Genomic DNA, 18,410 nt, shown 5'->3' with positions numbered 1-18,410 from the left:
TTTGGACTCTGTGGGAGAAGGTGAGGGTGGGATGATTTGAGAGAATAGCATTGAAACATGTATATTATCATATGTAAAACAGATCGCCAGTCCAGGTTCAATGAATGAGACTGGGTGCTCAGGGCTGGTGCACTCGAATGACCCTGAGGGATGGGATGGGGAGGGAGGTGGGAGGGGGGTTCAGGATGGGGAACAGATGTACACTGATGGCTGATTCATGTCAATGTATGGCAAAAACCACTACAGTATGGTAAAGTAATTAGCTTCCAATTAAAATAAATAAATTTCAAAAATAATAAAAATAAAAGTTCTCATCAGAAGTGTAATTATGTGGGGTGATGGATGTTAACTAGACTTATTGTGGTGATCATTTTGCAATATATACAAATAGGGAATCATTGTGATGTACACGCAAAAATACAATGCTATATATCAAATATATATATACATGCATGAAGGAAGGAAGGAAGGAACGTCGCTCAGTCGTGTCTGACTCTTTGTGACCCCGTGGACTGTAGCCTACCAGGCTCCTCTGTCCATGGGATTTTCCAGGCAATAGTACTGGAGTGGATTGCCATTTCCACATGCATATGTATCAAAAAATAAAATACTCAGGAATAAACTTAACCAAAAGGTGAAAGACTTTTATGCTGAAAATTATAAAAGGTTACTGAAAGAAATTAAGGAATACACAAACAAATAGAAAGCCATCCATGTCTAGGAATTGGAAAATTCAATATTGTTATGATGCCACCAAAAGCAATCCCTATTAAAATTCCAATGACATTTTGGCAGAAATTTTAAAAAATATCCATCCTAAAACTCCTATAGTATCTCAAGGGATTTTGAATAGTTACAAAAATCTTGAAGAAAAAAAAGTTGAAGACCTCATACTTCCCGATTTTGAAACTTACTACAAAGTTACAATAAACAAAACAGTGTGTTACTAGCAAATACAGACATATAGATCAATGGAATAGAATTGGGAGTCCAGAAATAAATCTTCACATATATGGTCAATGGTCACACGATTTTCAACGAGGGTGTCAGGGCCATTCAGTGGGGAAGGGCAGTCTTGAACAAATGGCACTGGGAATACTGGATATCCACATGCTGAAGGAGAAGTTGGATCTTTACCTTAAACCAGATACAAAAATTAATTTGAACTGGACCAAAGACTTAAATGTAAGAGATTAAATCTATAAAACTCTTAGGAAAAACATAGAAGAAAGGGTTCATGACACTTGATTTACCAAAGTTTTCTTGAAAATGATACCAAATGCACAGGCAACAAATTAAAAAAAAAAAGTTGATCTCTATCAAAATGTAAAACTGATGTGCATCAAAGGACACTATCAACACAGTAAAAAGGCACCCCACAGCATGGGGAAAATATTTGCAAGCCATATACTTGATAAGGGATTAGGATCCAAAATATATTTTTAAAACCCCTACAACTCAACAACAAAAAACCAAACAACCAGATTAAAAAATGGGGAAAGGAATTAAATAGACATTTCTCCAAAGATATACAAACAGCCAAAAAGCTCATTAATCCTTAGGTGTGAGATAACAGAAAACATATATATTTGGTTACATTCTTGGTTCTAGCACAGAACTCCAAAAACCCTTTCCTAAAAGCACTAGGAGCACCTCTTATTCTAATATTTGGTCTTTCACCCCAGTGGTAAGAGCACTAGGAGTATCTTTTGTTCTAACGAGGTAACTCCAGGTAAGTTCCTAGATGGGGGCTGGTTATCAGAATGACCAAGCTAGGATCAGAAGCTTGGACTTTTTGGCTCCACTTTCTCCCTATCCTGCAGAGAGGGGAGAGAGATTGGAAATAGAGCAATAATTGATCATACCTATGTGATGAAGCCTCCATAAAAATCCCCAAAGTAAGAGTTCAAAGAGTTTCCCAGTGGGTGAACACATCCAAGTACCAGAAGGGTGATGCACCCCAGCTCTTCAGAGACAGAAGCTCTTGCACTCAGGACCTCACAGAACTCATCCTATGTATCTTTTTATATGGATGTTTAACTGTATCCTTTGTCATATCCTTTAATAAACCAGTAAATGTAGGTAACTGTTCTCTGGAGTTCTATGAGCCACTCTGGTTAATAAGTTGAAACCAAGGAGGCAGTCATTGGAACCTCTCATTTATATAGCCAGTTAGTCAGAAGTATAGGTGATAACCTGAACTTACAACTGGCATCTTAAGTGGAGGTGGAAGGCAGTCTTGTGGCACTGAGCCTTTAACCTATGAATTTAATGCTATCTCCAAGCAGATAGTGTCAGAGTTGAATTAAATTGTAGGACACCCACCTGGTATCACAGAGAATTGCTTCATGTGGGGAAAAACACGGAAGTATTCAAAGTGAAGTGTTCTATGTTAAAGTAAAGGAGACACACAGGAGAGGAGAATGGTAGGTTTTTCCAATATAAAACGGAAATGCAAATCAAAACCACAATGGAATATCACTTCATACTCATTAGGGTGGACTGTATTTTTAAAAAAATAACAATGTTGCTGAGGATGAAATAGGAACCCTTGTGTACTGCTGGCAGGAATGTAAAATGATAAGATGTAAAATGACAGAATGTAAAAGTAGGATGGTTCCGCAAAAAGTTAAACATAGGGGCTTCCCTGGTGGCTCAGTGGTAAAGAATCTGCCCTCCAATGCAGTAGATATGGGTTCGATCCCTGACACAGGAAGATCCCACATGCATTGGAGCAGCTAAGCCTGTGTGCCAAAACTATTGAGCCTCTTCCCTAGAGCCCATGAGTGTTACTTGTTCAGTCATATCCGACTCTTTGCGATCCCATGGACTGTAGCCCACCAAGCTCCTCTGTCCATGGAATTTTTCAGGCAAGGATACTGGAGTGGTTTGCCATTCCTTTCTGCAGGGGATCTTCCTGACCCAGGGATCAAACCCAGTCTCCTGCATTGCAGGCAGATTCTTTACTGTCCAAGCCACATGGACTGTAGCCCATCAAGCTCCTCTGTCCATGGGATTCTCCAGGCAAGAATAGTGGAGTGGGTTGCCATGCCCTTCTCCAAGGGATCTTCCTGATCCTGGGATCAAACCCATGACTCTTATGCCTGTTGCATTAGCAGGCAGGTTCTTTACCACTAGTGCCACATGGAAAACCCTGCCCTAGAGCCCATACTCCACAAGAGAAGCCACTGCAATGAGAAGCCCACACGCCACAACTAGAGAGTAGCCCCTGCTCCCCACAACTAGAGAAAAGGCCACACTGCAACGAAGACCCAGCACAGCCAAAAATAAACAAATAAAATTATTTTTTTAAATTAAACATAGAACTACCACACAATCCAGCAATTCAACTTCTGCATATATATCCAAAAGAACTGAGAGCAGGGACTCAGACAGATATTTGCACACCCATGTTGATAGCAGCATTACTCACAATAGCCAAAAGGTAGAAGCAACTCAGGTGTTCAACAACGCAAGAAGGAATAAACAAAATATGGTATATACACACAATGGACTATTATTTAGCCTTAAAAAGGAAGGAAATTCCGATACATGCTACAACATAAATGAACCTTGAAGACATTATGTTAAGTTAAACAAACTATAACAAAAAAAAAGTGTTATAATTTCACTTATGTGAGGTACATATTCAAATTCATAGAGACAGAATGAGAGGGGGAATTAGTGTTTGCTGGGTACAGAGTTTCGGTTTGTGAAAATATGAAAGTTCTGGAAATGGGACAGTGATGATGGTTGCACTTAATGCCACTGAATTATACACTTAAAATGGTTAAAATTATAAATTTTGTTATGCATATTTTATCACAATAAGAAAAAAGACGGCACACTAAAACTGTCTCCCAGGTTTTGTGAGAATCAAGTGAGATCTATGTAAAGAAGGTCTGTAATCTATTGGATTGGCCCAAAAATTTGGGTTTTTCTCTAACAACTTGTGGAAAAACTCAAACTTTCAGGCCAACCCAACATATGGGCCTTCACAAATAGTAACTCTTTTTAATCATCACCCTGTTTATGCCAACCTGATACCATTATCCACATGCTTAATCAAGCCCTGCTCACCTAGCAGCATACTGTTGGAGTTTAAGTGCTATCCAGTGATATCCACCTTCATTTCGCTAGGCCCTGGATTCCACGTGCCAAAGCAATGGTCTCCCAGATTTCTGGTTCTGAAACAGAACAAGACCCCAAATTGACAAAAGTTTTAGACAAGCCTGGTGGTTTCTATAGAAAAAAACTCAAAAGACTTCCTCCTTTTAATCAGTTTTCCCCAATGCTTAGTTTGGAAGCAGTCCTCAATCAGCAACAAGAGGTCAGCATGCCACTGCCAAGAACAAATGAAATCTTCTAATTCAGCTGAGTGCCCAACTCCCTGGTCTGCTACCAAGCAAAAGATCTCATAAGGCAGCCTTTGGACAGGTGAAGAATCCCAAACCTCCTTTGAAGCAACAGGATTCTGGGGAAGGAATACAGAAAATATATTCATTGAGCATGAATTAAGAAAAGTAGTTAGATAAGAAATAAAAAATGAAAATGCTAAAACTGAAAGACTGAACAGCCAGCTTTGATGGATTAGACAATTATCTGTAGAGTAGCCTCAGAGCTGAACCCTCAAACATTCTCAGAAAGTATAAACACTGGTGCAGAACCAGTGTGCAAAACCTAGGAATGATGTTTCTTTCTGGAAAGCAAGGCAATTGGTACCCATAGCCAGATACTGACAAGGATCTGTGTCAACATTCAGGTGCTCTCTGAGGGTCCCGAGTTACCTTATGTCTGCAGGCCTCCTAGACGATTTTCTTAACTTAGATAATGCTACAAGAGCTATTTTGAATCTTTTCCATGAAAAGATGTCTATCCAGAAGTTGCTACCTTTCAGAGGGGGATGTCATTCCATGATTCTCTGAGATGTTATACCTATAACAGCATCAGACAACACCTTCTATCTTCATTTTGCTGCAAACTGGAGGCAAAACAAATGTGCCTCTCTGGGAGTGAAGCAATGAAGGGAAAAGACAATCATGGACAATAGCAATGAGACGTAGGGTCATAGGTATCTAGCCTGTATCTGAACCCCCCGCCCCAAAAAAAAAGCTTAGGAAATATCTCTTGTACACATCTCCTCTTTTTTAACCAATAGGAGTGGTTGATGAAGTGACAGAACCAACAGTCCATTCTCCACAAATGGCTGAAGGCAGAACAAGCCGTGGTGCCTCAACCTGTTCTTCGTGGTTCGTTATTATGAGCCATTGATCCACCATCACCAGGCCCTATGCTCTTAAGTTCTTTCCCAAAAATGATTTCAAGTTACGCCATTAAAATTCTGAGTTATATTTGAAAGTAGTAGATACATCACATAAACATTCATCCTCTGGAGCCAAAGCAACCCGAGTTAAAATCATACCTTAGCTGCTTGCTGTGTACCCGGGATCAAAGATACTTCCAGTTTCGATGTTTTCTGATACCCTGCCTGCCAACATCCTCCGTCGCCCCGCCCCCTCACCACCAAGCACAGGGAGCCCAAAGGCTACATGAAAGCAGGCAAATTTGTTCTGTTTTTACTTCCCCATATCCTCAGCTATGTTGACGCCTTGACACTGAGCAACCCTCATTCTCTAGGATGCCTCGACTCTTTCTCTCAGTCCGAACGTTCACAGCTTTTGCAAAAGAATAAAACTCACGCCGCTGGGGCGGGGCCACGCGTTTCCCTTCCCTAACAGGGAGGAACTAAAGTTAAAGTGCCAGGGTTGTTTATCAAATGACTTCCCTGTTACTATGGTAAAGCCGCCGCCACCATCATTTTTGTGGTCAGCAATTACTTGCGTTAGCCTAAGGAAAAAATGAATAATAAGAAATTCTATATACTAAAAGCCTTCAAATTAACCGAGCTCTAGCTCAGAACCGGGTTACTCTCAAGCGGGGTACGGGGAGAGGGGGACAGGGCGGGGGCCCTAGTGCTCCAGTGGAAGTAATACGTGCCGATTGTGACGGAATGACGCCGAGGGACGGACCCTGCGTCCATCCGGCCCCAGCGCCTCCGGCTCAGGCGCTTCCGGCTCACGGGCCGTAGGGAAGTGTGTTCCGCGCTGGGCTCGAGCGCTGTCCAGAAGTCTTCGGCGCACCGGAAGCCGCCGGAAAAGAGCGATGGCGGGTTTGACTGTGAGAGACCCTGCGGTGGACCGTTCTCTACGTTCCGTGTTCGGTGAGAGGAATTCTGAGGAACCAAGCATCGGGGAGGGACAGAAAAAGACTGGGAGCGGCGGGGAATCCCCTCCCTGCGCCTCAGAAATCGCCATGGGAGCCATAGGTCGGGCTTACAGCTCGACCTGCCTATCCTGTGGGGCCCCTAGCCTGATAGACTCGTGATCAAAGTGATGCATCCCTTCCCCCAAGGTCTCTCAGCAAAAACTACAGTGTTGTAAAAAACTACCGTTTAGCTTCTATGCGTTTCTCTTTTCATGAGCTTCAATTATTAGCCAGAAGCGAGGGATCATGGCAACTGTCCTGTGGTACTTCTCACCCTCTAACTAGAATACAGGTTGTGTGCTGAGGGTATTAGAGCCTGTGTTCACTTCCCGCCCTCTCATAAGGGCTTTCATCCTCTGCTTTTTACCGGTTACATTTTAGTTCGTGTTTAGTAGTAGTGGCTACCTGGCGTCTTAAGGTGGATTGTAAATGAAAGAATGAATGAATGAACGAACGATTAAAACCACGTTGAAGAAATTTTAAAGAGGGTCGAGTCTATTCTGAGTAATCTTCAGCCGAAATAAGTTTGTTGTTTTTTTTTTTTTAAGTACGCGTGGTGATTTTAAAGCATCTTTTGGAAGAAACGTGAGGAAATAGTTCCCAATATTTTTCGTTATAGTTGTTTTACAACAGAATAATTTTTAAACATCCTCTAGTACACTCATGGTCATTCTCTTTTGAGTGCATGTATATGTGAAAATAAAGACATGTGCCAGCTTTAAAAATTATAATATTGACATTTTTAGTAGTTAATGATAAAACTTAACTTCAGATAAATACCAATGCCTAAATATTTATTCTCACCATAGTTAAGGGAAATCTAACACTTGTCAGTCTAGTCTGAGAACTGATACTTAAAGAGTGCCTTTTTCTTTTGTGTCCAGTCTCAGTGGTTTATTTCTCTTGTAATTGAAGTCAGCAGCCAGAATTAAAATCTTATCTAACGGACTACCAGGGAACTGAGGTTGAAGGATCATTGTATTTGAACCAGTTGTTACATTGTCAGTGATATATTCAGATACTTTGTCACTAAAGATCTAGGTTAGAAAAATCAGACTTTTGTTATGTTATCTATTTTCTTCCTTAGTGGGGAACATTCCTTATGAGGCTACTGAAGAGCAGTTAAAGGACATCTTTTCTGAGGTTGGACCTGTTGTTAGTTTCAGGTGAGATCCTCTTTTACTACTTGGTGGAAGTTTCTTAAGAATCACCACAGACTTGGCCCTTAGTAATAATGGCAAGGTTTTTACTAGTGAGTTTTCACATGCATTCTTCTTTGTTAGTTTGTAACAGCTTCATTGAGATTCACATACCATAGGACTCACATTCATTTTTACTAAGATACATTGTTTTCAGTTAAAAAGATGTGTAAACAATGTTTCAGTGGGACAGAGCAATGGGGTTATTTGTCTTACCTAGACCAAATTACAAGGCAGTGGTAGTGGGAGGGGCTTCCCAGGTAGCCCAGTGCTAAAGAATCCACCTGCCAATGCAGGAGACTTGGGTTCAATCTCTGGGTTGGGAAGATCCCCTGGAGGAGAGAATAGCAACTCACTCCAGTATTCTTGTCTGGAAAATCCCCTGGACAGAGGAGCCTGGTGGGTTACAGTTCATGGGGTCACAAAAGAGTTGGATACAACTTAGCGACTAAAACAACAGTAATGATAATAGGAACCCTATGTGTTTGTAACATTTGTACCTGACGCTTGCTTCTGCTCTCCAGGTTGGTTTATGATAGGGAGACAGGAAAGCCAAAAGGTTATGGCTTCTGTGAATACCAAGACCAGGAGACAGCACTTAGTGCCATGCGAAACCTAAATGGCCGTGAATTTAGTGGGAGAGCACTTCGAGTGGACAATGCTGCCAGCGAAAAGAACAAAGAAGAGCTGAAGAGTGAGTATACATCCAAGCTGTATATAACATGAGTTAGTAAAGATGTAACAATGAAGTGTGTGTGTATCTTTGAGAAATAAGGTAAAATTGGCTTAAGCCCTTCCATTTCCAAGGAGTTAATTTCCAGTTGAAGATGAATTTCAGGCTTACCAAGCCGTAAGTCATGTTAACTGTCATTAGTGTTTGCCACTCCTGTAATTATGTTGCCAGATCTGTAACTGGTGGGGATACCAAGGCATTCTCATGGCTTTTTCACAAGGTAATAGATCCAAAAATTCCATTTTGAAATTAGAACTTTTTCTGTTTGAACCTTTTGCTTCTGAAACGACTTGTGAAAGGAAATGGATATGCCTAGTCCCTAATTTAGGTTAACACTGTTCACCTGTATGCTCTTGGTCTCAACTTTCATCAGAGAACAGAAAATACACTCTGTGACTTTACTTCACAGAAATAAAATATTTGCAAATCACTTATTTCTAGGCTCCAGAAAATTTAAAGTTATCAACAAGTTCTTACAGCAGCCTTGGAAAGGAGATACATGAAATGATTTAGCTCTTTGTTTTACCTCCTTAACATTTTTGTACCTTCTTCCCAATCAGGCCTTGGAACTGGTGCCCCTGTCATTGAGTCACCTTATGGAGAGACCATCAGTCCTGAGGATGCCCCTGAGTCCATTAGCAAAGCAGTTGCCAGCCTTCCACCAGAGCAGATGTTTGAGCTGATGAAACAGATGAAGGTGGGAGGAGGGATTAGGTTATGATTAAATCATATTTTGTCATATCAACTCTTCAAGGAGTCATTGATAAGTTAATGGAAATGATATCCTGAGCTCAAATAGTAGATGTGCCTGTTGACCAACATTTCTTACACCTTCAATATTCCACATGTACACAGTGTATTATATATTTCATACAAAGAGTTTTCTATTTTTTGTGCACAGACACCTACACAATCTGGCTGGGTTTTTGTGGCCCATAGATACCATATGTAGATGTTAAAATGTGGCTTTTTTCCCTAAATGGTGGTATATGGTATTTGAAATACCTTCTCCTATTCTGGCCTACCATGCCCAAGATTTTCTGTGCTATGTAAAAATTGATAATTGCTTCTTTTTAAAAAAGTAATTAATTATCTATGGCTGTGCTGGGTCTTCATTGCTGCATGGGCTTGTTCTAGTTGCAACAAGTGAGGCTCTTCTAGTTGCAGTGTGCCAGCTTCTGATGTTGCAGAGCATGGGCTTTAGAGCATGTGGGCTCAGGAGTTGTGGCACATAGGCTTAGTTGCCCTGCGGCATGTAGAATCTTCCTGGACCAGGGATGGAACCAATGTTTCCTGCATTGGCAGGTGGATTCTTAACCAGGAGACCTCCAGGAAAGTCCCAGTAATAGCTTTAAAAGCCTCTTGCATATTACATTTCTCAGATGAGAATAGCTCTAAATCACTGTCAATTTCTGAGTAATAAGTATTGAACCTAATGATGAATCTGTTTATCTTCACAGCTCTGTGTCCAGAATAGTCCTCAAGAAGCACGGAACATGCTGCTTCAGAACCCTCAACTGGCTTATGCTTTGCTACAAGCACAGGTAGTCATGAGAATTGTGGATCCAGAAATTGCCTTGGTAAGTGCTTCTGGTTCTTTTATGGAAATGCTAAGGTAAACCATGAGTAGGAAAGAAACAGATAGCATATAGATTTGTCTTCTCACTTTTTAGAAAATTCTGCATCGCCAGACAAATATCCCTACGCTGATTGCAGGCAACCCGCAGACAGTCCACAGTGCCGGACCTGGCTCAGGATCCAGTGTGTCAATGAACCAGCAGAATCCTCAGACACCTCAGGCCCAGACTTTGGTAAGATTTTATCTCTTAACATTTTTTAAAATTTGCCTTGAAAATGTCATTTTCATTTTAAAAAGGTATATTTAAGGAAGAATGTTCAACAGCCAGAGATGATAATTTCCATTTCCAAGCATAAAAACAGTTAACAAGGTTGCATAGTACATGACATCTGAATGAAGACATATTTGGTGCCAAGTTTGTAAAACAAAGATCCTTGCTTTGTGTCCTTTTTTATAAGCTAATTTTGTGTGTATGCATGCATGGCACTGTGGTTGGCACTTTGTTCTTCCATAGATATTATCTCATTTAATACTTAGAGCATTGTATGATGTTGGCACTCTTATCTCCATTCTTACCAATGAAAAAAGTGAAGCTAATTTTCTAAGTGTGACACAAAACCTTGAAGCCATGAAAATCAATATATTTGAAAACTGAAAAATCCTGTATGGAGAAAAAGAAATAAACACCAGAGACAAACAAAAAATTGGAAAAAAGTATTTGCCACACACACGATGCATTGCAGGCTGACTACTTAAGGTAGTCCTGTTCTAGAATGTTTATCACCACTTTATAATAGTGAAATTTGGAAACATCCTAAATGTATAACAATGGAAGAATGGAAAAAAGTGTATTTATTTAATGAAATACTCTATAACACTTCAATAAAATACATTGTGTCACCATGAATAACTTTCAGAATGTAGTTTCATGTAGCAGTTAAGGTGAACTAAGATACATGCTATCAACACAGATAACTCAAAAATGTAATGCCATACAGAAGTGAAAATAAGTAAATGTGGATGTATTTCCAAAATATGGGATGTATGTGTCTGTACATATCCCAGAAGCATGTTGAGTGAGTTGCAAAGAATATGTTCAATATGTAATTGTTTACATAAAATTTCAAAACATCCATCAGAATTGTTCCGTGGTTGTCTTAAAGGGAGATACAGGATGCAACCGGGGAAGACCTATGGGAGATTTCAATTGTATATGTATATGTGTATATATATGTATACACATATATGTATATGTATATATATATGTATATGTGTGTGTATATATATAATATGTTTCCTTGGGCTGGATGAAGCAGAAGCTTGAATTAAGATTGCAGGGAGAAATATCAATAACCTCAGATATGCAGATGACACCACCCTTAAGGCAGAAAGCAAAGAGGGACTAAAGGACCTCTTGATGAAAGTGAAAGAGGAGAGTGAAAAAGCTGGCTTAAAACTCATTGTTCAAAAAACTAAGATCATAACATCCAGGTCCCATCACTTCACGGCAAATAGATGGAGGAAGAAATGGAAACAGTGACGGATTTTATTTTCTTGGGCTGCACAATCACTGCAGATGGTGACTGCAGCCGTGAAATTAAAAGACGCTTGCGCCTTGGAAGGAAAGCTGTGACAAACCTAGACAGCATTTTGAAAAGCAGAGATGTTAGTTTCCTAACAAAGGTCCTTCTAGTCAAAGCTATGGCTTTTCCAGTAGTCATGTATGGATGTGAGAGTTGGACCCTAAGGAAAGCAGAGGGCCAAAGAAATGATGCTTTTGAACTGTGGTGTTGGAGAAGACTCTTGAGAGTCCCTTGGACAGCAAGGACATCAAACCAGTCAATCCTAAAGGAAATCACTCCTGAATGTCCATTGGAAGGACTGATGCTGAAGCTAAGGCTCCAGCATTTTGACCACCTGATGTGAAGAACTGACTCATTGGAAAAGACCCTGATGCTGGGAAAGATTAAAGGGAGGAAAAGGGGACGACAGAGGATGAGATGGTGGGATGGCATCACCAGTTCAATGGACATGAGTTTGAGCAAGCTCTGGGAGCTGGTGATGGGCAGGGAAGCCTGGCATGCTGCAGTCCATGGGGTCACAAAGAGTCAGACATGACTGAGCAACTGAACTGACTGAATATGTTTCCTAAGATGTGTGGTTATTTTATTCTCTCTATAACATATATCTGGAATTTTTCACAATAAACAACAAAAAAGACCTCAAATAAATTAGTAAGAAATTTGCCAGTAACCCAGTAGAAAACTATGCAATGGACATGAACTGTTCATAAGGATAGAAATGCAGATATATATTAAATGTGTGAAAACTGTTCAACTTCAAAACAAGATAAATATGAATGAAATACAATAAGCTACCATTTTTCACCTGTTAGATTGGCAGAGGTAAACAACTTGGATGACTCATACAAAGGTTTATGGTAAGGGTCAGCAAACATCTTCTAAATGGCCAGATAGTAAATTTGGGGGCAGCTTTGCAGGCCATGGGATCTGTGTTGATTACCCAGCTCTGCCATTGGAGTATGAAATGAACCACAGGGAATACGTAAACAAATGTGCATGATTGTGTTCTGGTAAAACTTTATTTATGAAACCAAGCAGTGAGCCAAATTTGGCCCCATGGGTCATAGTTTACCAACCCGTGCTCTGATTCAGTAAATGCGGAAATAAATTAAGATCCAGAGAGGTTAACTGCTCCAAAAATAACAATCTAAGTGGCAAATCCAGGATCTGAACCTGGTTCTATCTGTCCTCATAGCCTGTTTTCTCTTAACCACCTCACTATACAGTTTTCTTTTTTCTGTTCTAGAGTTTCGTGTGTGTTCTCTGAGACCATGTGATTTTTAAAATATTTGTATACTTTAGTTTTATTCTGTATTTATTGAGCTCTTCCTATTCCAAGGGACTCCTCAGTTCTCTTGGAAATACACAGATGAAAACATAACATTCCCTTTCCCTCCAGGAGCTTTAATGTAGCATTAAATTGTTTTGTTTTTTACATTCCCTTCGAATAAGAATTGTATCTAAGGAAAGTGATGAGAAAAGAATGGTCAAAAAATTTTTTTCACCTTAAAAATATAGACTGCAAACAGTTCTGTTTTTAAAAGGAAAAAGTCCTAAATTCTTTCCTCTTCGTTTCAAGGCACTTTAAAAAAAAACAACAACTCTTATTGCCAGGCCCTGGTCTTGAAGTCGACAATAGGTGCTATATATGGCCTTGGAAGAAAAGTTAGGACAAACCTAGACAGCATATTAAAAAGCAGAGATATTATTTTGCCAACAAAGGTCCATCTAGTCAAAGCTATGGTTTTTCCAGTAGTCATGTATGGATGGGAGAGTTGGACCCTAAAGAAAGCTGAGTGCCAAAGAATTGATGCTTTTGAACTGTGGTATTGGAGAAGACTCTTGAGAGTCCCTTGGACTACAAGAAGATCAAACCAGTCAATCCTAAAGGAAATCAATCCTGAATATTCATTGGAAGGACTGATTCTACAGCTCCAATACTTTAGCCACCTGATGTGAAGAGCTGACTCATTAGAAAGACCTTGATGCTGGGAAAGATTGAAGGCGGGAGAAGGGGATGACAGAGGATGAGAGGGTTGGATGGTATCACCGACTCAATGGACATGAGTTTGAGCACACTCTGGGAAGTGATGAAGGACAGGGGAGCCTGGTGTGCTGTAGTCCATGGGGTCACAAAGAGTTGGACACAGCTGAGCCACTGAACAACAAAATGGCCTCACTGCACAGACAAGACTTGTGTATCTCTACTTTTAGAATATGTTCTCTCTCAGTCATGTTCTGTGTAACCAGGTTCATTGTATGTATTGCAACTTCTATTCAAAGTGTTATAAGTCTAATGTTGCATTAGACATGCTGTAAGAAAAGGGTATTTGGTAGAATATTTGGTGCTGTCCATTTGAAGACTTTGCATGTTGAGTCTCCACAGAGGCATATACATACTCTGGTTTTTCTCTTGGTCAGAGTGGAATGCATGTCAATGGTGCGCCTCCTCTGATGCAAGCTTCCCTGCAGGCTGGAGTTGCAGCACCAGGGCAGATACCAGCCACTGTAACAGGACCTGGCCCTGGTTCCTTAGCTCCTGGAGGTATGTTTTCATTTAGAGTCTTTGCCATTTTGGTGTTTTGCTAGTGTTTTGTTACGGAGAAGGCAATGGCACCCCACTCCAGTACTGTTGCCTGGAAAATCCCATGGACGGAGGAGCCTGGTAGGCTGCAGTCCATGGGGTCGCTAAGAGTTGACACAACTGAGCAACTTCACTTTCACTTTTCACTTCCATGCATTGGAGAAGGAAATGGCAACCCACTCCAGTGTTCTTGCCTGGAGAATCCCAGGGACGGGGGAGCCTGGGGGGCTGCCATCTCTGGGGTCGCACAGAGTCGGACATGACTGAAGCGACTTAGCAGCAGTGTTTTGTTATAGCAAATGGCATAGTATATAGCAAAATTATAATGTGGCAATGAGATCTTGATACTAATGTGTAGCTAGGCAGTATATATCCTAGGTGGAACAAATAGTTGATTTATTGTATACAAATTTACATGTCTGATTATGAGAGCAAGGCAAAGAATGACAAAATTCCTAGTTAATGAGGGGAAAAATAGAATGAATGGAAACTAGACCAAATCAACAAATACAGAGAAAAGGAAACACATTGTGAAGTTATAATAATAAACATAGAGTTAAGGTGGAAGGAATAAAGTCTCATGTAGTCATTCTGCTAAATGTGAATGGACTCAGTTCTCCCACTAAAAGCTAGAGACTGTTAGGTTAGGTTAAAAAGTACATGGGTTGGGTGGGGGGCAATAAACAAAAACAAAATGCCTGGTCTTGTTACCATTATGTTTAACAAACGTAACACTGTATTTCATGAACTATAGTGAGACAACAACAAGAGGAAAAAAGAATTTTAAAAACTAATATGTTCACTAAAATTGTGTATGTAAGAATTAATATTACACTTACAGCTTTTCATCATTCAGTAACTATAACTAAAAATGTTACGGGTGGAATAGTGATTCCTCATATGAAACACCTGTGTGAACATATGACATGTATTTAAAGTTTTTTATGCAACAAACTCGCTTGTTATTTTATCTAATCTGGGTTAGATTAACTGCAACACAACCAATAGGTGATAATTTGGATTTAAATTTTTCTGCTTTATAAAGAAACCAGTCTAAAGATCTAAGTTTACAGGGAATGGGAGAAGGGATTTTTTTTTCATTTTAATTGGAGACTAATTACTTTACAGTATTGTAGTATTTTTTGCCATACACTGACATGAATCAGCCACAGGCGCACATGTGTTCCCCATCCAGAACCCCCCTCCCATCTTCCTCCCCATCTCATCCCCCAGGGTCATCCCAGTGCACCAGCCCTGAGCACCTTGTCTCAGGCATCAAACCTGAACCGGCAGTCTGCTTCACATATGATAATATACACGTTTCAATGCTACCCTCTCAAATCATCCCACCCTCACCGTCTCCCACAGAGTCCAAAAGACTGTTTTTCACATCTGTGTCTCTTTTGCAGTCTCGCATATAGGGACATCATTACCATCTTTCTAAATTCCATATATACGCATTAGTATACTGTATTGGTGTTTTTCTTTCTGACCTACTTCACTCTATAATAGGCTCCAGTTTCATCCACCTCATTAGGACTGATTGAAATGCTTTCTTTTTAATGGCCGAGGAATATTCCATTGTGTATATGTACCACAGCTTTCTTATCCATTCATTTGCTGATGGACATCTAGGTTGCTTCCATTCCTAGCTATTGTAAACAGTGCTGTGATGAACATTGGGGTACACTTGTCTCTTTCAATTCTGCTTTTCTCGGTGTGTATGTCCAGCAGTGGGATTGCTGGGTCGTATGGCAGTTCTATTTCCAGTTTTTTTAGGAATCTCCATACTGTTCTCCATAGTGGCTGTACTAGTTTGCATTCCCACCAACAGTGGAAAAGGGTTCCCTTTTCTCCACACCCTCTCCAGCATTTATTGTTTGTAGATTTTGGATAGAAGCCATTCTGACTGGTGTGAGATGGTACCTCACTGTGGTTTTGATTTGCAGTTCTCTGGTAATGAGTGATGTTGAGCATCTTTCCATGTGTTTGTTAGCCATCGGTCTGTCTTCTTTGGAGAAATATCTGTTTAGTTCTTTGGCCCATTTTTTGATTGGGTCATTTATTTTTCTGGAATTGAGTTTCAGGAGCTGCTTGTATAATTTTGAGATTAAATTCTTTGTCAGTTGCTTCATTTGCTATTATTTTCTCCCATTCTGAAGGCTGTCTTTTCACCTTGCTTATAGTTTCTTCCATTGTGCAAAAGCTTTTAAGTTTAATTAGGTCCCATTTGTTTTATTTTTGCTTTTATTTCCATTACTCTGGGAGGTGGGTCATAGAGGATCCTGCTGTGATTTCTGTCAGAGAGTGTTTTGCCTATGTTTTCCATGTTTTATATATTTTCTTGTGTTATAGGTTCCTAGCTAATCTTAAAATATCACAGGTTGTATGTAACGTGGTCCTAGTACACATGGCAAGTGTGCAACTTGTGACATGCAACTCATTACTGAGTTGAGAAGCACCTAAGCTGGTCTATGCCCTCTTCAGGGAGCCTAGTGCACATCATGCATTTGTATGTCACAGCAGTGTCAAGTTTCTATAAAAATGTCTGCTCTCCATTTCTGTACTTAACATTGTCATGAACTATTAACATACAGTGTATAAATATTGTCATCTGTAGACAAAACATAAGTAAGAGAAATAAAATAATGGAACCAATAAACTTGATTTAATATATAGAGAAAGCCTTACATATTTTGACTAGAAAATATACTCACATCATTAAAAAGTGACTGCTGCTGCTGCTAAGTCGCTCCAGTCGTGTCCGACTCTGTGCGACCCCATAGACACCAGTCTACCAGGCTCCCCTGTCCCTGGGATTCTCCAGGCAAGAACACTGGAGTGGGAAAAAAATAAAAACAAGTTTTAATATGTAGAGATTTTACATGCTGAATTCTTTGCTTATAAGCCAATAAAGATAGGAATAAATAATTTAAAAAAACCTTTTAAAGTTAAGGAGCATAGTCTTGATAATCCTTGAATTAAAGAGGAAATAAAAAGAAATTTATAAATTATCAAAAATACAACAAAAAGTAATACACGCCATTAAAAAGTATGTGGGGAAATAGTGAAAGCAGTATTTAAAGGAAAGTGAATATCCTTAGCACCTTATTAAAGAATAAAGGAACTTTGCTAGTTCTAGAGTATTAGACGGAGAAGGCAATGGCGACCCACTCCAGTACTGTTGCCTGGAAACTCCCATGGATGGAGGAGCCAGGAAATGGCAACCTACTCCAGCGTTCTTGCCTGGAGAATCCCAGGGACAGGGGAACCTGGTGGGCTGCCATCTATGGGGTTGCACAGAGTCGGACACAACTGGAGTGACTTAGCAGCAGCAGCAGAGTATTAGAAACGTAAAATAAGTATAAAAGGAATTTAATTGAATTTTCAAGTTTTTTTTAATGAGTTTGTAGCATGTATAGTTCTAAAGTTATTAAAACTTCACTACAAGTTTTGGGATACCCTGTACGAAGCTCTTTGGCAGTAGCTGAGAAAGGGAAACAAACTAGTAGAAAAATAAGCAAAGAAGATGAGTAGGCACTTCATAGAAGAGCAAATCCAGATGGCAACAAAAACTTTCATTTCTTTTCAGGGGATTACAAATTAAATAACAAGATTTCATTATACTTGAGCCTAGCAGACAAGCAAAAGTTTTCAGAGATGACACTTGGTGGAGGGAGTGATACTATACATTGCTAGTGGAAATGTGAAGTTTTTCATCTTTTTAATAGTCTCACATTAAAAATTCATGTATACTTTATTTAACCCGCCAGTTCCACTTCTGGGAAGCTAACCCATATAAACAAAGGTGCCGTTATGTGATAGTGTAATGAGAAATTAGGCTCATGATGCCTTCTGCTACTGCTTACCTCAGATCCTAAATCTTTGTATTGTTTTGGTGAGTGGTCTGAATAAATCATAGCATGTTATAGCTAAAAGAGAAGTTTGAAATCATTTAGACTTCAGATGTTAATGTGCATTAGCTTCACCTGAAGGGCTTATTAAAACACAGATTACTGGTCTCCACACCCAGACTTTCTAATTCAGCAGGTCTGAGGTAGGGCTCTGAGCTTTGCAGCTCTGACACATTCTTGGTGATGCTGATGCTGCTCGTCTGGGGACCACGTTCTGAGAAGATACTCATTCCCTGTACAGATGAGCAAGCCTGGAGGCTATGTTAATTTTATCAAATCCGTTGTCTAAAATGACAATTACTTAGTAACATTGTTAGAGCTAGCACAGATTCAGGTTCTCAATTCATGGCTCTTTGGTGCCTGACATGTTAAATGGGATAAGAGAATGTGACATGTACTTGGGTATTTTAGTTAACTATTACAGAACTGCAAATAGTTCAGCCTGTCCTTTCTCCCCTTTCGCAGCAAATATTACTGTTTTGAGGAAAAGAAAATTACTGCTGTGTGGGAAGGACCAGACAAGTACTTATGGTATATGTTTAGTCTGTATAGCA

General features: G+C 39.9%; 1 protein-coding gene across 3 annotated transcripts in view; it reads left to right on the top strand.

Moving 5' to 3' along the window:
* Nucleotides 1–6,087: 6,087 nt before the first annotated feature.
* Nucleotides 6,088–18,410, top strand: part of CSTF2 (cleavage stimulation factor subunit 2) — a 30,865-nt gene continuing 18,542 nt past the window's right edge. For all 3 annotated transcript variants that reach the window (XR_008201591.1, XM_052663277.1, XM_052663275.1), the window contains exons 1-7: nt 6,088–6,220; nt 7,352–7,430; nt 7,988–8,157; nt 8,757–8,893; nt 9,657–9,776; nt 9,870–10,007; nt 13,780–13,903. Coding sequence is in view for 2 of the 3 variants with exons in the window: in XM_052663277.1 (XP_052519237.1) it covers nt 6,163–6,220; nt 7,352–7,430; nt 7,988–8,157; nt 8,757–8,893; nt 9,657–9,776; nt 9,870–10,007; nt 13,780–13,903 (826 nt within the window). In the remaining variant the exon portion in view is untranslated. The remainder of the gene's footprint in view (nt 6,221–7,351; nt 7,431–7,987; nt 8,158–8,756; nt 8,894–9,656; nt 9,777–9,869; nt 10,008–13,779; nt 13,904–18,410) is intronic.

The sequence above is a fragment of the Budorcas taxicolor genome, chromosome X, assembly GCF_023091745.1.
Source record: "Budorcas taxicolor isolate Tak-1 chromosome X, Takin1.1, whole genome shotgun sequence".
In the NCBI taxonomy this organism is placed as follows: Eukaryota; Metazoa; Chordata; class Mammalia; order Artiodactyla; family Bovidae; genus Budorcas; species Budorcas taxicolor.
This window is presented reverse-complemented; position numbering and strand designations above follow the sequence as displayed.